This window comes from Sarcophilus harrisii, chromosome 1, assembly GCF_902635505.1.
Source record: "Sarcophilus harrisii chromosome 1, mSarHar1.11, whole genome shotgun sequence".
Taxonomy (NCBI): Eukaryota; Metazoa; Chordata; class Mammalia; order Dasyuromorphia; family Dasyuridae; genus Sarcophilus; species Sarcophilus harrisii.
Genome location: NC_045426.1, coordinates 254,123,672 through 254,148,248, shown reverse-complemented (window position 1 = coordinate 254,148,248; position 24,577 = coordinate 254,123,672). Strand labels below are relative to the sequence as shown.

General features: G+C 39.9%; 2 protein-coding genes across 6 annotated transcripts in view; both read left to right on the top strand.

The window, feature by feature from the left end:
• The window catches only part of NATD1 (N-acetyltransferase domain containing 1), a 115,262-nt gene extending 109,467 nt beyond the window's left edge, over nt 1–5,795 (top strand). The window contains exons 4-5 of one of the 2 annotated variants that reach the window (XM_031940436.1): nt 1,749–1,839; nt 5,721–5,795. In XM_031940436.1, the coding sequence (XP_031796296.1) occupies nt 1,749–1,839; nt 5,721–5,779 (150 nt within the window). In that variant the 3' untranslated portion in view covers nt 5,780–5,795. The remainder of the gene's footprint in view (nt 1–1,748; nt 1,840–5,720) is intronic. The other variant, XM_031940444.1, reaches the window with a different exon arrangement.
• A 1,467-nt stretch (nt 5,796–7,262) lies between these two features.
• On the top strand, nt 7,263–23,218 carry TMEM11 (transmembrane protein 11). Of its 4 annotated transcripts, none has more exons than XM_012542855.3 (3): nt 7,382–7,467; nt 9,840–10,125; nt 22,301–23,218. In XM_012542855.3, coding segments are annotated over exons 2-3 (519 nt in total). In that variant the 5' UTR covers nt 7,382–7,467; nt 9,840–10,123; the 3' UTR covers nt 22,818–23,218. The 4 variants fall into 4 exon arrangements, with proteins under 4 accessions (XP_003761627.1, XP_012398309.1, XP_031796269.1 ...); XM_031940427.1 differs by lacking the exon at nt 7,382–7,467 and adding an exon at nt 8,176–9,305; XM_003761579.4 differs by lacking the exon at nt 9,840–10,125 and having other exon boundaries at nt 7,263–7,467.
• The last annotated feature ends 1,359 nt before the right edge of the window (nt 23,219–24,577 follow it).

Sequence of the window (24,577 nt, the reverse complement as noted above, 5' to 3'; positions counted from 1 at the left end):
TCTGCATAAAAATGATAATTACTGATTTTTCTTCCACAGAATGACGAATATAGAAATGTGTCTGGAAGAATTGCACATGTTTAACCTATATTGGATTGCTTGCCATCTTGGGGAAGGACAATGGGAAGAAGGGAGAAAATTTGAAATGCAAGATTTTGCAAAGATGAATGTTGAAAACTATCTTTGCATGCATTTGGAAAAATAGAATAAAAGAAAAAATAATAAAGATGATAATTAAACCCATGGGAATCAATGGATTCTTTAAGACAGTCTAGATATAGAAGGGGCTAGAAGAGAATCTTGGGGTATACATATTGTTTGCTGTTGACCACATTAGGGGATTTTGTGGCAAAGGTAATGGAGTGATTTGTCATTTAGCTTCTCCCATCACCCATTGTTAGGGATGAAGATACACCAAAGAAAATTCAAAGGTGTCAGAAAATGTAAAAGAATGAAAAAAGAGCAACATGACTAAAACTCACTGAAGAAAGTATGCAGGAGGTGGTCAATAGAGACAACATGCTATGGAGAGGTCAAGAAAGATGAGGATTAGTAAGTGAAGTGACAGTTGGATAGGAGTATGACTAGAAACGTAGTTAGAGAGCTATAAGTCCAAAATTGAAAACTGATTTTAATTCTATTTCTAAGACTTCATTAAGCTGTTAAAAGTTTACTCTCTTCCCATAAGGTGTGAGTCTAAACTCCTTATCCTTATAACTTTATTCTTCACTCACATTCTGTAAAAACTTGGCTAACCATCATGCTTTTGTAATTACCTCCACGTGTTACTCAGGTAAACTCCAAGTAACTGGAGTCTCAATTTTATTATTTTACTTTGGATCTCCATGCTGCTATTGTCCACCTTTGTAACTTCACCCAATATCCTCTTAATTAAAATTCAAGTGGTAGAGAGAACTCATTTTTGCTGAGGGAACCTTAACCCATCTCTTTATTAAAATGTCCACCAATCAGAAGTGTCTTACTGAAGGGGGTACTCTAAGGGAAATATAGCAGTAATCCTAAAGTCCCCTGACCTTAAAGTGGTATTGTTCTGACAATCTGTCTGTCAGTAATTATAAAGTCTTCTGGCCTTAGGATAGTCCAAAAACATTACTGTCAGATAGATAATCATGATCAGTTATAACCAAGCTCCTGAAACAATAGTGAATAGACCACCCCTCAAACCTATCTGTAAGCCATAAAATAAGCAAATAAGTAACATGAAGCTCTGGTCTCCAAATTTGACCTATAAATTTATCTTCCTGTTCTTTGCTAAATCCTTCTGGAACTTAGCTCACTTCAGTTGGTGTTACAATTACAACAAACTGCCCATTCACTTGGAGATGGGTTCAAGCCTGCAAATTCTTTTGAGACACCACAAAAGACTGGTCTGTGATCCCAACCTCTTGGGATCTTCTTTCTGAACCTCAAAATTTGGTGGCCCATATAGGAAGAGTCTGTCTTCCCCTGGCTTCATCCCCTCCTTATCAAGGTAAATCCCTCATTTTTTTCCTCAATCCTCTAGCCGGGACACCTCAAACAATCGGGAGAAGGCTTTCTCCCAATTTGGGTCCTCTTCAGCTCTTGAGCAGTAAATTTTCATTGAATGGGGATGCCCAGACTTTCCACTTTCTCTCTAGGATGCCAGAGATTTTATTTCGAGGTTAGGGCCTCTCATGAACTAAAATTAAGTCAATTTTAAAATCTGTTATATCTCAATTTTAAAAATAGTTTTGTTTTCTCCCTAGGGAAAGAGATTTAAGGGATTAGAAATCCTCCCAGAGAACTTCCAAAGCTATAACAGTTTGGGCACAGAACAAACTGAACAACCAAAAGAAGGTAAGAAAGTTTATTTTGCCTTGCTAATCCCATTTTATATTTTGTAAATGTAATTTAGGGAATTGGGTATTTTCACCTTTGCTAGAAATTACAGCTAGAACTATTTGGCTATTAGAAAAATTCTAAAATTTTTAACTAAGTTATTTGGAGTTATTGTCATCACATTAAATCTAAAATTGGTAATTACTGTGGAACAAGAGAGATGAGGCAAAAGCCTTATCAGTTCACCTTTAAATATGAAGGTATGCAGCACCTTTTTCCTTCTTCAGAGTGGGGGAAGGTATCAAATAGCACAGTGCCTCAGCCCTTGAGGCAGAGTGTAGACCCTGGAAGAAGAGAGACAAGAGCTTGGGACAGGGGACTGCGAAGAACGGAGGCAAGACAAAATAATCTGATCAAGCCTCGTTTTAATGAGTGCAATAGTACAGGTATTTATAGCAATAGGAAAGGAAGCAGGGTTGTGCAAACTCAGTACAGGGAGGGGGTCCTAGACAAAGGATTGGTTTCCCACCAAAGGATAAGCTGACCAGGTGTCTTTGGTCAGGTAGGAAGCTCCAGGATGTGATTAGAAGATGCCTAGATATCTGCCTATTCAAGGTTAAGGTAGTCCTAGGAATGTGGCCTTATCACCTCTATGGCCTTATCACCTGTAGATTAGTGCTGGCTCCCCACAGCACAGCCCATGAAAACACTAAGAATATTTGTGGGCAACAGCAAGTTCAGCCCTTTCCCTAGGGTCTCTGTCAACTTTTCTTAATTTGTAAGCTTGCCAGTGTTCTTGAAACCATCAGGGTAAGCAAGGTCATCAGCCCTGACAATTTTGACTGTTTAGGAAGTATAGTTTCTAAACTAAATTTGTTTAATGATTGATCCATAGCACCAGGATGAATTTTAACCCATTATTTGAGAGAAATGCCATGTTACTCAGAAGGATGCTTTCCTGCACTGTCACAGGTGGACGTCTTATCTGGGCAAGAGCTGGGAGGACAATCTTAGTCTCTGCTCAAGGGGGGATTCTTCTGACTCAGTTTCCCAATTCTGTTTCTTTGTTTCCCACCTGATTATTCCTGAGTCTGGCTATGAGGTGGAATTGTTATTGCATGATTGGTTGTCAGACAGAATTAAGGATGCTTTATTCTGTGAAGGACCTGTTTTGATGCTATTATATCATGTCCTTGCTCTTTCCTCTTATAGCAAATTTCTATAATCAGAGCAAGTAGTCAGTAGAAGCCATGAGCACAATACCAGTATCCCAGGGACACACAATGGTTTTCTACTTTAGATCTTAAAGATGCTTTTTTTTTTTTTTTTTGCATATTATTGCATAAAGACAATTGCTTTTTGCCTTTGAAGGGGCAAATCCAAGGGAATGTAGCCCCCACCAATTAACATGGATAGCCATGTTTATAACATGGAGGTAGCTCAGGGCTTCCATGACAGCCCCCACATATTTTGACAGGCCTTGGCTATCCAGGATGTAGATGGTATCTTGATCTACAATCCAATCCAAAAGATTTCTCTGGCTATAGCCTTAAAAACCCTTAACTTTCTGATCTCCTAGGTGATGGTTTCTTTGTCTAAAGGCCCACATTGCCTATCAATCTTTTAAGTATTTCGGCCATTAATTGACTCCCACCCCCCATTTATTCAAAGAGGAAGCAATCTGACCATTCCCAGCACCTTCTTTTTTTTTTTTTTTTTAAATTAATTAATTATTTTTTTTATTTAATAGCTTTTTATTTACAGGTTATATGTATGGGTAATTTTACAGCATTAACAATTGCCAAACCTCTTGTTCCAGTTTTTCACCTCTTACCCCCCACTCCCTCCCCCAGATGGCAGGATGACCAGTAGATGTTAAATATACTAAAATATAAATTAGATACACAATAAGTATACATGACCAAACCGTTATTTTGCTGTACAAAAAGAATCAGACTCTGAAATATTGTACAATTAGCTTGTGAAGGAAATAAAAAATACAGGTGGGCATAAATATAGGGATTGGGAATTCAATGTAATGGTTTTTAGTCATCACCCAGAGTTCTTTCTCTGGGCGTAGCCAGCACCTTCCTTAAAGAAACAGCTGTGTACTTTCCTGAGCATGGCTGGATTTTATACCTAACTTTGGTTATTGCCAAGGCCCTCTTTGATTCTATTCAAGGCCCTGACACAATTCCTCTGGAATGCATCCCTGATCAGGCCAAGGTTTTCAAGACCCTGAAAGCTAAATTAATCTCTGCCCCATCCTTAGCCCTACCTAAAGCCTTTTACAATGTACATTGATGGAAGGCAGAGCCAGGTCCCTAAGGGGCTTGACTCAGTTCCTGGGACCCCTTGCTTACTTCACAAAGAAACTTGATGTCTTTATGGTGACCTTCTTGCCTTAGAACAGTGGCTGCCATGGCTCTTCTAATTGAGGAAGTCTCTAAGTTCATTCTATGCCAACCATTGGAGGTTCTAATTCCCCACCTGGTTGAGAGTATTTTTGCCTTCACAGTTTTAGAATTGAGGAAAGGAACAAGAATGAACATCTATACTGACTCTAAATATGCCTTTCATGTTTTACATGCCATGGGGCTATATGAAAAGAAAGGGGAATTTTGACAGCAAAATAAATAAATAAATTCCCTTGAGTATTCAGGGGAAAGTCTACAGTTATTGCAAGCTGTGCATAGACTTTGTTTCTGTTATTTTGTAAAGAACGCTGGAAGGGGGATTCATTTCAGGCCAAGTGTTAAGGACCATGTCTAAATGTGAAGGGGCAAGTCAATTCTCCGAAAGCTGTGAATTAGAACACCCCTGAAGGAATTGCAAATCAGTTTTACTGATGCAGATGTGGCTTGTGAATTAGGAATGAAATAAATCCGAGACAAGAGGGAAGAGGAGAGAAGTCAAGAGAGTGCAACTGTCTCTCAGTCTTGTCTAAGAGTCTCCTCTCACATGAAGGGATTTGTTCTGCTGGTCAGAAGTAGATCCCTAGCAGCCACTAGCAGGGGGCTTCAGTAACAAAAAAGGAAACAAGTGCAGATTCAGCTGCCCTTGCTGCTGCCTTTTTGACCTTGACTATGGCACCTTTGATTCCTCAGCTCCCTGACTCCTATGCTCTCTTACACAGCTTTCAGGAAAAGTCCTTGGTAAAGAAAGGGGTACACTCTTTCTCCTTCTCAGTGGTTTCAAATACCTTCATACCGATTTCTAATCCCACAGGTCAACCCAGTGGAAACTTCTCTTTGGCTTACACTACTCATTTTGGGAAAAATGCTCTCCAATTCCTTGTGAAAACCTATTTTTCACTGGTCACAAGCAAGGAGAAACAAATAAGTCTGTCAGGCCTGGCCAGTTTGTGCCAAAGTAAATCCTGAAAGGGCTGTTAAACTCCCCATCCTGAAGCCCATCCAGAGGAGGACTGGCAGATACACAATTTATCTTTCTCCTCATTCTTTACTAAATCCTTTTGGAACTTAACCTGCTTCAATTGGCGTTACAATTACGATAAACTTTGCCCCTTGACTAGAAGATGCGTTCAAACCTGCAAATTCCTTTGGGATACCTTGCAACCCTCTTGCGGTCTCCTTTCTGGACCTCAACATTACTTTTTTGGCACGGTGTATGAAGGTTGGGAGAGGTCCAAATTATGTACTTTCAGACACAATTAGTTTAAAAGACCTTGTTGGTTCTCACTCAGGGCTTTAGTCATTGAGAAAGGCCAGTGAACTAATTTATTATTTATTGCTAGCCCAACTAATGCAGCTAGGTGGTTGTGTGACTCCTAGGCAAGCCATTTAATTCCATTTTGTGTTTGCCTCAGTTTCTTTGGTAAAATGAGTTAGAGAAAGAAATGGCTTTATTCCTTAAATCAGGGTTTTGATTTCTTTCAGGACTCGACACTACACACACTTCCTTCAGTCCAGTGACGCCGGCCTTCTTATTCTCTTAGAAACAAAACACTATTGGACATGGGTCTGGCTTTTTTCGGACTCAACTGAAATGTACCTTCTAAAAGAAGCCTTTCCCAAGCCTTCTTAATTCTAGTCATCCTATTACCTTGTCTTCATCATTTCCTATGTTTGGATCGGTGACTGAAAGGGGATGTTTAAGTGTGTAGAGGGAAGATAAGTATCTGGATGAATGCGTGAGAGGGAGAATGAATGGATGGACAGATGGGTGAAGGGGAACAGCGTCAAACTCAGCTGACTGAACGGGACCTTGTCCCGATCACCGGACCTATGAATCGCCTGAGACTGACCAGACATCACCCTCTGCCTCAGACTAATTTTGTAAATGCCCCCAACTTTCTCCTCCTGAGGTTTCCAAAAATCTATGGTTTTTTGATCCTTGTGCAAAAAAATTTACCAAGTGAAATAGAGATGCCCCTGCAGCCTGGCCACTCCCTCTCCCACTTGAATCTGACTAGTCCCTCTGCCTTAATGCCCTACATAAATTGTGTTCCCTCCGAAGCTCCCGTCGCTCACTGTCTGGCATCGCACTCGCCCCAAGTGAAGAACTCGCTTTTGCCACTTTGGCTCTTTTCTCTGGGATTCGGGTTGCCGGGAGAGACGGGAGAAGGGATGAATGAGCGCAGCCAAGGGGAGAGGGGCGAATGAACGGGCGAGTGGGAGGGGAATGGGAGAAGGGGGCAGGGGCGAATGAACGAATGAGGAAGTGGAGGGAGAAGAAAATGGGAGGCTGAATGGATGAGTGGAAGGGAGGGGAGACGGGTGAATGAATGGGAGAGCGGAAGGAGGGGAGATGCGGCTGAGCGGGGAGGGGGAGGAGGAGACGGCGTACGCAGGGACGAGCGGAGGGAGGGGGGGGGGAGGAGGGGCGGCCGGCTGGATGCAGCTTCCCTCCTCTCAATGACCTTAGCACGTAAAGGCGCCCGTGAAGGACAGAGCCTTTCTCGGGCAGAGCCTTTCTCGGGCAGAGCCTTTCTCGGGCAGAGCCTGCCGGACCCGCCTCAGTAGGAGCGGGGAACTGGGGAGTCGAGTCCTTAACGAAGCCGCAGCCGGGAGGGAAGAAGCAGGAAGGGGCGGGGCGCTCCTTGGCCCGGTCCGCCGCTATTAGCGGCTGCCAGGCCTAGTCCGGAGAAGGCGCCTTGGCTGCAGCGTGGAAGCGGGAGAGGCGGGAGACCGAGGGGGGCGGGGAAGGAGGAACGCCTCCCCAACAGCATTCTGGGACTTACAGGCTCTTCCCGCGTGTCCCTTCAGTTCTCTTTCTCGGGGCCAGTGGCGTGCTGGCGTTTGCTGAACCTTTACATATGAACTCTTCGGGAATCTCACCTCGAGCAGGGATGAGTTTAACAAAAAGCACTAGGTGTGAAAGACGCCTTTACTCCTCTTGTGGCCCTCCTCTCTCAGGGTGGAGACTACATTTCCCACTCATTTTGCGAGCAAGCCGCTCGGAGAGGTGACGCAGTGCACTGTGGGTGTTGTAGTTCTCGTTTGATCCAAGCTTCCGCACCTCGGCTATCCCGGTGCCGAGGGCCGGACTACATTTCCCTTCAGTCCTCCCGATTCCCCTCGGCCGCCTTGGCGGAGACATTTGCGAACGGAGTGTCTCCAAGATGGCTGCTTGGGGAAGGAGGCGCCTTGGCCCGGGCAGCAGCGGCGGCAGTGCCCGAGAGAGGTGAGCTTAAGGGAGCCGCCGCTCCCAGCGGGCCAGTGGCGGAGGGCTTGGGAAGCCAAAGGAAAGCGAGCGGTGCTGCGGCGGCCGCGGCGCCGGCCTCTTCTCCCGCCCTTCCCTCAGTTCTTTGGGCTCCTCCTTTTCCCCCGCCCGCTCGGTCCCTCAGCCTGCCTTCTGAGGGGCGCCTGGAATTCGGGCTCGAGGAGAGAAGCCGGAGGAGAGCCAGGCTGCGGAGGCCGGCCTCGGGCACTTCCCGTGGAGTCCCGGGTGCGCCGCCTCGCAGGGTGGGGTGGGCGGCGCTGGAGGCGAGTGTGGCCCAAGTCCGGGCCGCGTATTGCCCGGACAGTACGGAGAGGACCCGGGGGCAGAGCGGGCGCCAGAATCCCATCTGGGCCCTAGGGTTGGAGCGAAGCCCCCGCGTGTGGCGGTACGCTGCCCCCTTTCGCCCATCCCCCTCGTGGTTGCGGAGGGGCGCTCGGCGGGGGGCGTGCGTGTTGTGAGTGTGCATTCGCGGGTGTATGAGTGCGCATGTGGGTCTGGTCGTCTGGGGGTGGGGAGGCCGGAGGAAAGGAGCCAGTGGCAGAAGCAGGTCAGTCGCGGGAAGGTCAGTGCGAGTGTGCACGTTTACCGGGCCAGACCTTAACCCTTTCCAGATGTGGATCCCGCGTGAACAGAGGTGCCGCCACCCCCACCCCCCCACTTCCCCAGCCGGGGCCGAGGTTTTTTTAGAACTTGGCTAGGTCGCCCTTCCGAGTGACCTTTTCCTACCCTCCCGGGCTCGAGTGGGCGGCAGAAAAGCGTTTCCTTTTTTCTGCGGCCAAGTTGTCATACAAGGTCAGGGGAAACTGAGTTTTGCCCCCAGAAATCTCTCAGAAGGAGCTGCTCCGGAAGAACCTTAACTACTCTTGATGCTTGCTTTATGGAACAGTTTTGGCTTTGGGAAAACTGAACTTTTTAGTCGTGAGTGTGTGTGTGTGTGTGTGTATTTTTAAACAAAAGAAATGTGTCTCGTGCTTACTCCTAAGTCGGGGGTGATGTAGTTGATAAGGAAAGGAGAGATTTATCTTGAGTTGCTTTAAATCAATCACAGGGAAAAAAACAAGCTGGAGAGGAGGGTACTTGTAATTTTTGCTCATCACCGGAATGGGATGGGGAGGGGGCAGTGTTATGTTGCTGTTCTGATAGTATTTACTAGTGCTTATAAGAGAGGAGAAGTCAAAGAGCTTTTTTGATGCTTGGTATTAGAAATAGAAATACTCACATCCCCTGTGCTTTTGTAATATGCATCAGGTTAGAAAACTTAAAGGAATCAATGAAAAAGAATAACACCCTCAGTAAATATATGCAAATAATAGAAAGTACTGTGTGAAGTGCTGTGTTCCATCTTCCTATGTCACTGTCAGGATTTTAAACTCTTGACTGATTTTTGTAAGTTTTGCCAAAGTGCAGTAGAGAATGTTTGTGCCTGTGAATAAATCAAGAATCTAGGGGAAAAAAACCCATTCAAAACCAATGACTTAATTGTAACAGTTGTAACAGAATAACGTATGGCTCCTAGAAGCAGGGCATTTTGATTTTCTGGTTTCATTTAGTGCTTTTTTCCTCCAAAATAACTTGTTTTGGCTGACATCACCTATTTAAAGTTTTCTTTGTAAACTTTTAATTAGGTTTTGTTTGGGTAGTAGCTCACCAGATCTCAGCTTCCCTAAAGATCCACCTCCCACTCAAGAAGCAGGAGTGGAAACATAACACTGCCATCTAGATCTAGCTTCTCAGCTGCTTTCTGTGGCACACCTACAGATCTTGCTTGGCTGGTGGGAAGACTGCTCTGGCACAGCAAGGTAGACTAATTGATTTCACACCACCATAAATTATAATGGCTGCATGTTATTGGGTCTTATGACTGAAGTAGACTATTTATGACTCTTTTAAATGACTTTGTTCCATGTCCGGTTTACACTGATTAAAATTACAGCTCTAAATTTCTTGTTCACTTTTAAGACCACTTGCTGCATTTACCTTTCTGGCTTTGTGCTGTAATTCCTAAGAAACACTGTCTAGTGTGTGAGGCATAGAGACTGGGAAAACCTAATATGATAATTAGTAGTTGCAAATACTGAAGTTTGTCTTAGAATGGAAAGGCTGACTTTCCATATATGGTATCATTGATAGAGGTTCTGTACATCCATCATGGTACACCTGAGAGAAGCTATTCAAGCCACATTTACAATGTCTGTAGATTCTGGATTTACTCTGATTAGAGAGTAATTGAGGGGTGGAAATAGTGAAATGACAGGTTTTATTTGCATGTTGCTTTGTTCTTCACTCTAGTTGGACTCTTAATAATTCCTTCTTACATATTCCATTAAATCTAGGGATTCAACCATGTTTATAATGAAGAACAGCAGACTCTGAGCTGTAACCTGAATTCTTGTCTAAAATTCAGCACACTGGCTGCAAGAGCACCAAACAGAATGCCACTTGTTCCGTCGGAGTCTTTGAAACAAACTTGCACACCTAGGACAGAACAGTGCAGGTATCTGTGTGTTCTGCAATACATGGGCCAACTTGGAACAGATCACAGCTCTACTTTCCCTATGTTTGCTGCTTAGACTTACGCAGGGGCCCTAAGAGTTTACTTCCATCAATGATGGTTTGAATGTGAGTATAGTCATTTGTTTGGGGTTCCTTTTTTATAGTTGACTAAAAATGGATTTTCTTTGCCCTGTTCTTTTTTGCTGCTATTGCAGCTATTACTTATAATGAGCCTTCAAAAGCCTACAATGTTGTAGATTGTAGGTAGGTAAATGGGGCTCTAGGGTGGTTTCAATTTTTGTTTTTCCAGGGTTAAAGTCATTTCCTTACTAAGCCTGAGGTCTCTTTTAAAAAAAATAAACCTCCCAATATATATTCTCCACTGCTTTAGGAGTCCATGGTATAGAAATAATATCTTTTAGGAGGCAAGGATTTTGCTGGAACTGTTCTACTCACACCCGATCACACATTATTTAGCAGGGACTTTACTTCTTCCTTGTTGGAACCTGCTAGACTGATTCAAAACTCTTTGATTTGATTTGGATTTAGATGGTAAAATGGTAGTTTTAGGTTACTGCTCAAGTTGAATCTGTTGGCCATTAAATTCAGGGACTCTTAAGAACAAAACTACACTGGGCAGGTCCTAGGAAAGTTGGCTCATGTTCCTTTGTTGGTGTATTTCTGTCCTGATAGTTATCTTTCACTTTAGAATTGTAGATTTTAAAGTTGGAAGACACCTTTAAGATCTCTAGCCTGGCATCTCTAGAGAGACACTTTTGAACTGTTATAAGTAGCTTTGTGGTAGAATTTTTTCCATGATTGATTTGGAAAAGACATCAAGTATATTTTTTGCTCATGACTATAGAGGATTAAATCCCAAGCCTTTAGATGTTTGAAAAGTTCCGTATTGTATTCTACTTAGCAAGCCAAAGGATAGATTCATACTTTACTGAAATAGGAACTCTGTTGCTCTATTCAGATTCCTGGGGTTAGATGTGTCATTTAGGTTAGCTTGGGTTCGTTTTACTTTGGGGTTAGAGAAGTGTCTCACCAATTTGTGAGATAAAAAAATTTTTCTTAATTTATTTGAAAAACTGCTGCCTAGTGTAAAATGTACCTTTTCTAACCATCCCGTATCTAACCAAAAAATCATAAAGCTTTTTTAGGTATAATCAGACATTTCTGAAATGGGAATGGTCAGCCAATTGCAAGTTTGGGGGCTCAGGAAGCTGAAAATTAAAGAAGTGAAGAATCTGGATATTAAAGGTCAAGCTTAACTTAGTTTATAACCAGTCAACTTACCGGAAGGTTATTGTTCTTCAATCAACAAACAAATAATTAAAACAAAAAGAAGAATTGAGTAAAGGAAAAAGATGGGTAGAACCTCCCCCTTCAGAAGGTGTTCTGGTGATTAAATAAATTCCCAACTGCCTTATTGTGTGTCTCCTTCCCAGTTTCACTCGTGATCCATGGTGACATTATCGCCTTTAGTTAGCAGATCTTCATTTGTAACATCTTAATATCATTTTAAAGTCTATATGTGCCTGGAAAGGAAAGGTTATGGACAGAAGACATGGTCCCTAGTTCTTGGGAACTAATAGTCCTTTTCCAGACCTTCCAGAGCTGGAATAATACCAGTGTGTAGCACTTTTGACATTCCCTCTCCTAATCCCCTTCATTTCCCAACATCTGCTCATGTTTCAGTAGCATGTAAGCTGCCATGCATGTTTTGGTCACAGTAGTTGCCAGTGGAAAGAACAGAAAGATATTTTTCTGTACTCTTGTTCCTTTAAAGAGTGGAAGATTGGGATATTTGGAGTAATGTAACAGTTGCTAGGAATGTTTGAATTGTTAATATTTTGGGCTTTATACCACATGACTTCCTGCCTTGCTGGTTTTTAATCTTGCAGTACATAAAATATGAATACTTTGATCATTGGTTTGTTCAATTCCCCATGAGGACCAGTTTTCTGTGTGAGTTTAGATCAGGCTTACTTAATAGAAACTGACTCATGGTCTCTAATTTTTCTGGGACACCAATTGATAATAATTCTGCTTTCAGTAATATTCTATTGTTCATATCACAGGTTTATTTCATTTTATATTGTAGATGTTTGCAAATACTTGAGTTCTATTTGCTTGAGTGTTTTGGGTCTGTGGGAAGTTTAGAAGGTGGGGAAAAGATGCAGATTTTTTGCCCTGAAGCTTACAGTTAAGAGAATAGATAAGTTGGACAACAAAGTCATGTGTCATACAGAGACAATTGTATGTAAAGAAACTTGGTCCATATGTACAGATTTCTCTTTCTTTTATCTAAAGTACATTCTTTGTGGAGGTTACCTGGGGAAATTTTCATTTTTTTCCTCATTTATTTATTTTATTACTATAGCTTTTTATTTACAAAATATATGCACGGGTAATTTTTCAACACTGACCTTTACAAAACTTTCTATTTCAAATTTTCCTCTCCTCCCTATCCCCTCCCCTAGATGGCAGATATTCCAATACATGTTTAAATATATGTTAAATCCAAAATATATATACATATCCATACAGTTATCTTGCTGCACAAGAAAAATCGGATCTAAATGATGGGCAGAAGCATCTACACTCAAAAAAGGAACCACTGGGAAATGAATGTAAACTGTTTGCATTTTTGTTTTTCTTCCCAGGTTATTTTTACCTTGATCCAATTCTTCCTGTGCAACAAGAGAACTGTTCGGTTCTGCAGACATATATTGTATCTAGGCTACACTGTGACATATTTAACATGTATAGATAGGACTGCTTGCCATCTGGGGGAAGGGGTGGAGGGAGGGAGGGGAAAAGTCAGAATAGAGATGAGTGCAAGGGATAATGTTGCAAAAAATTACCCAGGCATATCTTCTGTCCATAAAAAGTTATAATAAAAAAGAAGAAGAAGAAGAAAAAAGAAAAATCGGATCTAGTAAGAAAAAAAAAAACCTGAAGAAAAACAAAAATGCAAGCAAACAACAACAGAAAGAGTGAAAATGCTATGTTGTGGTCCACACTCAGTTCCCACAGTCCTCTCTCTGAGTGTAGATGGCTCTCTTCATTACTGAACAACTGGAACTGGTCTAAATCAGTTCATTGTCCATCAGAATTGATCATGGTATAGTCTTGTTGCTGTGTACAATGATCTCCTGGTTTTGCTAGTTTCACTCACTTAGCTTCAATTCATGTAAGTCTCTCCAAGAGAAATTTTCATTTCCAAGTTGACATTGCCCTCAGATAAATTTTGCCATTATTTGAATTGGATTACATTTAGTGTTCAGGAAGTGCAAGCAGATTTCAGAATTAACTAGATGTTTTTAAGAACTTTACAAAGAGTGTGAAAGTTGTTTATATTTGTGCATGTAAATCATCCCCATCCCCATTTCTCCCATGAATGGAAAAAATTAAGAATTAACAATATCCCTGTGACAGTAGAAATGAATTGAACTGATGTCCTACTTATGTTTTGGCCATAAAAACCATATGGAAGAAATCAATTTTTAAAAAGGCATTGAAGTGAAATGGAGAGACTTCCAGGTGTGGGAAGGTCTGTACCAAAGGTAAAAACTTTTAGGTAACATAGACTTGATTAGAGGGGGGGAGTTTAACCAAAACTGATTTTCGTTGATTAAGGTCAGGTAGTGAAGACCGGTGTGGGGGTGGGGTGGGGAGGGGTCACAAGATATTTGTGTTAATGGACGTTTCTACAGCTGTACATATAGTAGATGTTTGTTACAAAGAACTGAAAATCATGGAGTGATTCTTAATATACATTTCTTATCTGTAGTAAAAATCATTTGACAATATCATTTAAAGTGTTAAAAGATTTTTTTTTTTTTTTTTTGGTCAGAGAAGCCTAAAGATTTAAACTTTTTATTTGCCACTTTCCAGGAACAAGATATGGTTATTGCATGTTCCATGTTTTATTTGCAAACTAGCTATTGGTTGGGAGAAAGTTGGCTGGTGGTACTTGGAAAGTGTAAAGCAATGTTTTAACTGCATCTTGATTTTTTCTGGCGATTTATTTAGATTATATGTGTTTTAAAAAGAGTATTGTGTATAGTTTTTTTGGATGTTGGCTAGAAATTAGAAATAGCTTCCTCAGTGGAGCAATGGAATTATTTCATTTATTAGCTAAAGCAAGATGAAAAATCAGTATCAGCAGTTCAAAGCTGAATCAACAGACAGTATGATCTTGGCAGCCTTTGCAATCCTAATCAACCTTGTTAGTAGTGGCAGAGAATTTTTAAAATGTGGGTTTAATGGGTGGTTACATGCACTGTAACCCTGATTTAAATACATTTTGACAGATTATTTGTTCTCCTTGGCTTTAATATGTTGACTTATCTTTACTGTCCCTTATAAAATTCTGGAAAGCTAGTTGATTGACCAAACATGGCCTACTACCAGGAAGGAGACAGGCACAAAGACAAAAATCAAGCAGTCTGCCCTCAAGGACTCCTGAGATGGGTGGAGAAAAGCAAGGAATTAAGCCTAATAGATCCCAGGAAGTAGATACAAAGTAGATGTAAAGAAATGCAAAATTTCAAAAGACAGAAATCACTTAACAGTTAATTGGGATCAGGAAAAGCCTGCAATAATAGCATGAGAGTATGATCAGATTTGTAAGGACTCCAGGAATAATAGATCCCAGGAAGTAGATACAAAGTAGATATAAAGAAATGCAAAATTTCAAAAGACAGAAATCACTTAACAGTTAATTGGGATCAGGAAAAGCCTGCAATAATAGCATGAGAGTGTGATGAGATTTGTAAGGACTCCAGGCAGCCTTTCAAGAAGGGCAAGAGATACCAAGCCCTTGTATCTTGTGGGCCAGTAAGCTACAGAATGAGCCACAGAACTTATGGGTATCTGAAAGGCTTTACAAGCCTGGTAACACATTGTATTCCTCTTGTTTGGCTCAAGGAGGTGAGGAGTAGTATATTTTGTAAGAGAAGCGGCATAAGAAATCTTGCTTACGACTCAGGTCTAGGTTAATTCTCCGCAGGTAGTTTTAGACATCTCTTTTCAGGTGTGGTACTTCTATTGCCTCTCATGCCTCAAGCTCTGCTGCTTGGGTCAATTCCTCCTGGAGCATCATTCCTATATACTTGTTCAGCTTCTGAGCTGCTGGAGTCCATTGTTAGAAGGCTTTCTCAGCTAAGCTGAACCTTCCTTGATTCTAGGTTTTTTTACTTTTCAGGTAGAAACTGTCAAGTAGATGAATTCAAAGCAAGACAAATAGGATGAGGAAGGAACTTGAGAGCATGGGATGGAATAGTAGAATTGGTCGAAGAATTTAATGATTAATCTTCAAAAAAGATCAGGGCAAAGGGAAGAGGGATTGATAACTGTCTTTAAGTATCTGAAAGGCATTTAGGTCAAAGGAGGATTAGACTTGATCTGTGACAATAGCAGCAGTAGAAACAATGGATAGAAATTTTAAGAGGTAGTTTTTTTTTTTTTTTATAATAACTTTTTATTGATAGAACCCATGCCAGGATAATTTTTTACAACATTATACCTTGCACTCACTTCTGTTCCAATTTTTCCCCTCCCTCGCTCCACCCTCTCCCCTAGATGGCAAGCAGTCTATATATGTTGAATATGTCACAGTATATCCTAGATACAATGTATGTGTGCAGAACCAAATAGTTCTCTTGTTGCACAGGAAGAATTGGATTCAGAAGGTAAAAATAACCTGAGAAGAAAGACAAAAATGCAAACAGTTTACATTTATTTCCCAGTGTTCTTTCTTTGGGTGTAGCTGCTTCTGTCCATCACTGATCAATTGAAACTGAATTAGGTCTCTTTGTCAAAGAAATCCACTTCCATCAGAATACATCTTCATACAGTATCATTGTTGAAGTATATAATGATCTCCTGGTTCTGCTCATTTCACTGAGCATCAGTTCATGTAAGTCTCTCCAAGCCTCTCTGTATTCATCCTGCTGGTCATTTAAGAGGTAAATTTAGACCTGATTAAAGAGAAGGAAAATGTCTTTAGATAGTAATAATCCAAAAATGGAATAGGCTGCCCTCAGGAGGTGATGACTTTCTTTTTTTTTTTTTTTTTTTATTTAATAGCCTTTTATTTACAGGATATATACATGGGTAACTTTACAGGATTAACAATTGCCAAACCTCTTGTTCCAATTTTTCACCTCTTACCCCCCCCCCCCCTCCCCTAGATGGCAGGATGACCAGTAGATGTTAAATATATTAAAATATAAATTAGATACACAATAAGTATACATGACCAAAACATTATTTTGCTGTACAAAAAGAATCAGACTCTGAAATATTGTACAATTAGCTTGTGAAGGAAATCAAAAATGCAGGTGTGCATAAATATAGGGATTGGGAATTCAATGTAATGGTTTTTAGTCATCTCCCAGAGTTCTTTTTCTGGGCATAGCTAGTTCAGTTCATTACTGCTCCATTAGAAATGATTTGGTTGATCTCGTTGCTGAGGATGGCCAGGTCCATCAGAACTGGTCATCATATAGTATTGTTGTTGAAGTATATAATGATCTCCTGGTCCTGCTCATTTCACTCAGCATCAGTTCGTCTAAGTCTCTCCAGGCCTTTCTGAAATTATCCTGTTGGTCATTTCTTACAGAACAGTAATATTCCATAATTTTCATATACCACAATTTATTCAGCCGTTCTCCAACTGATGGACATCCATTCAGTTTCCAGTTTCTAGCCACTACAAAAAGGGCTGTCACAAACATTCATGCACATACAGGTCCCTTTCCCTTCTTTATAATCTCTTTGGGATATAATCCCAGTAGTAACACTGCTGGATCAAAGGGTATGCACAGTTTGATAACTTTTTGAGCATAGTTCCAAACTACTCTCCAAAATGGTTGGATTCGTTCACAACTCCACCAACAATGCATCAATGTCCCAGTTTTCCCGCAAGGAGGTGATGACTTTCATTCGTGTTGAGATGGTTGTAGAGGATATCATTGTTCTGGTGTGGGCTGCATTTCAGTGGATTTTATGTCTTTCACCTTTGAGATTCTGTGACCTTTTAAATATAAATCAGATTCACTTTAAAAACTGCATTATTGACATTTACACATTTCATAAATCCTGTGTCTTGGTTCTATGCAAACAATGATCTATATTGTCAGCAATGGATCCCATAGTGCTTTTGAAGGACTGAGGAAGAAAGCATGATGGCAGGATACAGCTTCTATTCTATTTGCCTTGAAATGATAATTTGTTTTTGAAGCATTTGATTATATATGTGTACATATATTGTTTGTCTTTCGTTCTCAAAGAAGACCATGACATGCAAGTGAATTGGATTTAAGTGAGGGAGGACTGGGCAAGGTCACCTGCCTCACTTTTTTCTCCAGAGTCATCTGGGTCTAGTGGCCAGATATAAATCAGGACGACAGGGGATGGCTCTGGATGCTGTGGGAGACCTGGGCCTTTTTAAACTATGGTCTTCAATGAGTCTCAGTTTGAGGCAATTCCCAGTCAATATTTAAGGCTAGGTAGCAATACATACATGCATACAAACATGCACATATCTATGTATGCTAAATAGGATTTACTTTCTAGTAATTTTTGTCTGTAATCAGAATACCAGAATTGGGGCTAGGGAAGTAATTCTGTCAATATCTTTTATATTACTTTTCTATATTAACCAAGACAGGAAAATAGTTGTTGCATATGAAGCTATAGAGATAAACTACTCACCAGGAATAGAAAAAAGTGGCAGGGAATTTAGGGGAAAATGGGATTGGGCTGAGAACTGACTGCCCAGAGATGTTTAGTTTGCAAGAGAATTACATGATTTCAGGTACATGGTTTTGATTTGTTGTAGAGGGCTGAAACTATTGAGTCCATGCACTAAGGTCAGGACCTCTGAGCACTTTAGGCTAAATACCGATTGGACTATACTCTATGGGCTTATGCTTGGAAAATGGTCCTTCCCACTATCTGTACTGGCTCAATGATTGGTGTATACAGAGGAATGTAGGAGAGACTAGGGGGTGGAGTAAGACTAGCCAGAGTCACTCTTTGTGGCAGACTAGGGAAAAGGAGGTCTCGGAGATTCTGCTTCCATCCTTTTCAATCCTGCATCTAAAGACCAAGAATAAAGACTAAGTAAGGACTTTGCTTATCCTGACTTTGGCTGATTCTGGGGTGTCCTGGGTGCTAGAGTGGTCATCACAATTTGTAGTCTTAGAAAAAATAAACAGTGTTTCTTATTCTATTCAGAATGATTGCTCTTCTTTTTGAAGAGCCATAGGAGTTAACTTTTTTTTTTTTTTTTTTTTTTTTTAAATTTTGGTGACTATTTAAATAGACTGCCTAAAAGCCTCAGGGTAATATTCTAAAATGCATAAAAATTTTTAAACTGGATTACAGAAGAAATTAAATTCTATATTCTTTTGGAGAAGTTGAGATATTGGTCAGAACATCTTAATAAACCTATATGTGAAACATTTGTTTCTTTGACTGTACAGAGAGTTCTTGACCAAAGAAGTTCTTAGGGGGATAATGATTCTTGATTCTCAACCTTTAAATCATTGAGTGCTAGGATTTTGAACATTGTCTTAATATTCTTAAGTGGGTCACAGAATTAAATTTGAAGCAACTTCTTTTTCTTTACAAAGTACTTTTCTTTCTTTACTTTCTTAGCTCTCTTCTCCTCTCCTTTTTCTTTTTTAGCTGTTGCATTTGAAAATCCAGAGAAAATGTCTAGGTTTTGAGATTTCTTAGTTTTCATATACTTCTCTTCTATTCACGACTTCTACCTGCTTCTTAGAACTATTGGTTTTAGCACTATGGACAAGCTGTGTTGGCAACACATAAATTGAAGTATTTTTACAGTCCTATCATATTTATGTACCCCAACTGCCTTCAGGGAACTAATTTGTCCTCAAAGCACAGCAGTTATTATACCTCTTGGTTAATTCCCATGATTACCATCTTTAGAGTATACAAAATTGAATTATATTACACAATTTAATTAGACTGGACTAGCCTATTTTAGCCAAAATTAATTATCAGTTTCATTCCCTGGGATAAAAGGGTTATTTCTAGGCTCTCACACTCAACCCAAACCTACTGCTTCTTATTGTAATAGGCCAGCTTTGTACCTTTTATTCTCCTACCCCTGTCTAATGGAGTTTACGTCCTGTGTCAGCTTTGTCTGCTAGGACACTTTTAGGAGCAATTATCAGTCCATTAATAACTACTCTTCGTTCTGATTTTAGCATGTGGGAAAAGTTAATAAGTTGTTTACCCTTATTAGCTTGTAAGTAACCTAAAACTAACTTTGCCTTAGGCCAATTTCTGCCTTTAAAAAAGTTGATTTAATTGAGAGTAACATTTGAAATCTATTTCAATAAATCACAAGTACCTGCCCTCTCTCTTTGTACTTTGACAGTCCCAGTTTACAAATCCTGTAATATTAGATTGTAATTGCTTTCTTATTGATGATGGAGGGGAAAAGAATTGAACTGGCTTGGGGGAAACTAAATATCAAATTCTTTGTTATAAAGGATGGCTTTCTGGAGGCAATGTGAATTCTCTCCTCCCCAAATATTATATTTTTAAAAACTAAATAGCAAACTTAGAAAGTTTGAGACATCTGTCTTCACACATATCTAACTAGGAAAATGAGTAGCTTTTATTCTAGAACTTTTGGTATGGTTTAAGGGTTATATTCCAGATGACCTTTTTGTTGTTACTGGATAATACTTTTTTTTTTTTTAAGCCATCTTAGCTAAGAGCTCAATCTTTATTACTTATTAGCATGTAGAAAATAGTGATCACTAGGAGCTAACATAGGTACATTAAAATCATGGCTATCTATCTTTTTTTTGATCAACACTCTATAGACTGGTGTTATCAGGAAACAGTTATAAATAGTATGTCTCATTTCTGCAAGGTGTTTGACAAAATCTAATGGTTATTCTTATAGACAAGACGGAGAAATGAGGGCATGGTTACAATAGTGTCATAATTAAGCTCAATTATAAAATTGAGCAGCTGGACCCCAAAACTGTTAGATTGAATGGTAGGCTGCTACCAATATGTCTTTAGTTGCTTGTTCCTGTGTTGTTCTGTACCTACATTTTTATTTTAGGCTTATCAAAATTCAGAAAGATAATAATGAAGAGTTGAGAAGAAATAGTGACTATATTGGTTAGTAGAAATTAATTTAAAAGTTGTTTGGTCTGGAGTGATGAGTTGGAACAAAATGAAATCATAGCATAAGCATGACTTACCTCCTAGAAAAGCTTAATTTAGTCTTGCTCAGTATTAACTCTAAATGTAGTTCCCAGAACAAAGAAAGTAGTAATTCTCACTAACATATGTTGATCAGATCATGCTTTCAACACTTTTCAGTTTTGGAAATCATGTGATTTGGAGATGAAGTCCTTGAGGACAATTTAACCCATAATAGAGTTAGGTGGGGGAGGGTGACAGCATACATGATGAGTTTGGCATCATGGCAAAGGGGAATCATTTAGTCTTTGTAGTTTGTGCTTTGAAGTGCCAGGACAAATGAGTGGAAAGTATAAGGAAGCAGGTTTTTGTTCACCAAGTAGATCTAAAAATCAGAGTTGCCTAGCAGTGGAATGTCAGCTGCCCATTATGCTGTATTCTTGTCAGTCTGGATGTGTCTGTTGTAATGGAAACTTGAAGCCATGAAGAGAAATGAGTGATTTCAGCCTCCATTTCTACATCCTTATAAAAGGGGTTGATGAATAAGCACAAACAAGCACCTACCTCAAGGTTGTTGTAGCCATCAAGTGAAATGAGATTTGTAAAGTGCTTTATAAATCTTAAAATTAATATATTTTATATATAAATATAAAATTTAAACTAAAATTTATAGAAGAGCTCTATAAATATCAGGTATTTAAATACATATATATATATATCTACTTAGTGAAGCTTTTCCTGATTTCACCACAAGACTTCAAAAAATAATAGGTAGTTGATTTGATATCTTTTTTCTCCATCAGATATCTTTCTTGCCTCGGGTCATAGAGCTAGAAATGTTGTCTAGTGAGTTACCTAAAGTCACACAGCTAGAAGTGTCTGAGGTCCAATTTGAACTAGAGTCCTCCTGACTTCTGGGCTGGTACTCTCTCCACTGCGCCATCTAGTGCCCTCAGATCTTATCTTGAATTTCCCTTAGAAACTAACATGGTGCTGTTTATTTGCTTGCTGTATAAAGAAGAGTAGAGAATTTCCTGCAGTGGACTGAAGTTTAATCAAAGGATGATCCTTTCCGGTTTTGATGATTCTGAAATATCCTACAATAAGTGATTGCTAGTCATAGTTATTAGGACATGTTTTTTTGGGTTTTAATACTAGATAGTAATTGGCTAATTTCTGTTAACCCAAGTTTTGATAATACCTTCTCCTGTATCTCCCCTCTTTCCTCTCCCCACCATCTGACTTGTATAGAAGTCAAAAAACCAGGACATTCAAATTAGTTGATATCCAGAATTTATAGTTCTCCAAGAGAAGCAGCTTTCAAATTGAAACATAAAATGAAATTTGTAGTAATTATCATGGATATCCAGAAGGTTCTGCTATTCTCACTGATAACAAACCTTTTTTTTTTAAAGTCCTTGGAACTACTGAACAGGTGTTTGGGCCTTGGTAGAAAGAAGACTGTAGAGCTGTTGTTATAGGTAGTTTGAAGAGTTCTAGCCATTTGGTCTCCTGACTTCCTTGCTGGAGGCTGCTTTGTGCGCAATCACTAACTACTAAATTGTACTATTGTACCCTTTGTTCTTAGAGACAAAAATGACTTCCTTTGAGCACGTGAGGGCAGTTTTACATTACTTTTATCAGTGTGTATTGATTGTCTGCCTAGAACTCTCCTTTGGGGTAATGCCTTAAATAATAGTAAATTTAGTTTTGTGCACAATTTTTTAAAGTGTGAAAAAGTTTACCTTGCAGAAATAGAATTCTTTCTTTCTGTCCCCTTCCCCAGCATTTTAACTGAATCCCACTTTTTTTTTTATCACAGCAGGGCAGAACTAGATTTGATTTATAATGCAGAAGAAAGTGTAACTAAACTTTGGGGTTCATTTCTCCCCTCTCTGTCTCTCCCCATGCACTGATTCTCCATTGAGTTCTTTCTAGAGTATCTCTGAAAGCTTGTTGAAGGTGTTGGATCTTTTCACATTTAAACTAAACTTCATCCTCCCAACTCCTCACTACAAATCTGGCATTGTTGAAATTAAGCAAACCAGGTTCTTTGTTTAATTGCCTCATCTTTCCTCCTTAACAGGGTAACCTTGTCTGCCACAGAGTGTTACATCGTTCATGAAATCTACAATGGAGAGAATGCCCAAGACCAATTTGAGTATGAATTGGAGCAGGCTCTGGAGGCACAGTACAAATACATAGTTATAGAGCCCACCCGGATCGGCGATGAGACTGCCCGATGGATCACAGTTGGGAACTGCCTGCACAAGACAGCTGTGCTGGCAGGCAGTGCCTGCCTCTTCACCCCGTTGGCACTTCCCTTAGATTATTCCCATTACATCTCCCTGCCTGCTGGCGTGCTGAGCATGGCCTGTTGCACCCTCTATGGAATCTCCTGGCAGTTTGACCCTTGCTGCAAGTATCAAGTGGAGTATGATGCCTATAAACTTTCCCGACTGCCTCTGCATACGCTCACTTCCTCCACTCCTGTGGTGCTGGTGAGGAAGGATGACCTGCACAGAAAGAGACTGCATAATACAATAGCACTCGCTGCCCTGGTGTACTGTGTAAAGAAGATTTACGAGCTTTATGCTGTATGATTTCAGTAGAAAAGGGAGAGAGAAAGAAGAAAAAAAAACCGCCACAAAAGACAACAGTGTATTAAGATTTCCACAGTAACATTTTTTTTCCTCTGAAATGCAGTGGAGACTGGGAAGGTGTTTGGTTTAATATATTATTTTCCAGAGTAAGACAAAAATCACTGCTACAACAAGGGATTTTCAGCTCATTACACTAAGATATGGATCTGCAGTGATTCAAGACATGTTCTAGGCTGTGGAAGTCTGATTGAGCAGTGGAATGTTGATGGAAGCAAACTATATCAAAGGGGGGTGTGAAATGCTTTTTTGGGGGAGGGGGGAACCTTTCAAGTATATTGTTTAACTGTACCATCCAGAGCCAGCCAGAAGCTATTGACCATTAAAATAATGAGCATTTCAAATGTTTTCTCTCTTCATGCTTTTATATGTACCTACTTTTAAGAATCAGCTTTAGGATGGTGGCGTACAGCTGAGGGTAAGAAGGTTGACCTGAGTGACAAGTGGTGTTTTTGTTTGTATTCATCATTCTGGAAATTCTTTATGAGAGATACCTTCTGCACCTCAGTGAAATCTCTGTGAATGGGGTGAGTAGTCTCAACCCACGGTCCCTATCCATTAGATTACAATGCTTTACTTGTTCAATTTCAAGGTTCCATTTTGTTCTGTAGAGGAGTGAAGAAGGGAGCACTATTCTGACATTATTTTCTGGTCTTGACATACTACTCTTATTTCCAAGGGATCTCAAGATTTCCAGGAAATGGGAAAAAAAGAAATCTCTTGAAAAGGTTAGAAATTCCTGCCGTAACTAACAGCTGTTTTAAGATTTTTATCTGCTCATTTCTCTTGTTTAGTTTGTTAGCTGCTTTTTTTCTTCTGGGTGGCCAGATTCACGTGTGGTTTAGATTTTAAAATACCAACTCAAGAGCTCAGTGTTCAGAGCATTTACATTTCAAGTGCTGAGTTGGTCAGGACGACAAAATGGTGTTGGATTTTTAGTTTTTGAGTTTTAACAATGAACTTTTGCAGATGATTTCCACTAGCCATAGGAAAAGTTATCCCCGCAAAATACCTACTTGATTCTGTAGAACTTAATTGAAATCCTGTTGTAATGGTGATCTCAGGTATCTAGAAGCTTATTGCCTACTTGGAAATCCTGTTTTGCTTGAATGACAAATGTTTGTGTAACAGGTCCTGACTTGAAAAGAGAGCCACTTGCTGGGTTTAGAAATGTTCTTCCCACAAATCAAATTTCAGGTAGCTTGAAGCAGATAGGCCTTCACTTGACTAGTGGAAGATCACTGTGAGGTGATGTTAAGCAGAAGGTCTTACCCTTGAAACAGAAGCTGTGTAAACAGGTGTATTTGTTTTTATCACTACTTTACAAGTAGCACTTAACAAGGTATGTTTTGTTAAGAGAATAACCCAAATTCTGAAATACTATCTTATTTACGTTTTCTGTAGCCAAGCAAACTGAATTATCACTTTTGTGAACAGTAAGACAGGAAGTTTTAGTCTTTGGCATCTATATACATAGTGGACTTTATAAGGAAACTTGAAAATACCTTTTCTTGGCATCTGCTATATTAGACTATAGATTCTGCTCCCTAATATGAGAATTAATCATTTTATCCCATTCTCATCGAAGAGTTTTTTTTTTTTTTTTAAACTGGCAGTTCCTTATTTTTAGTGTTAATTTTTTTATTCTATAAATGGGGCATGGAATAACAACAGCACCATATAAAACTAAAGTATTATCCCAA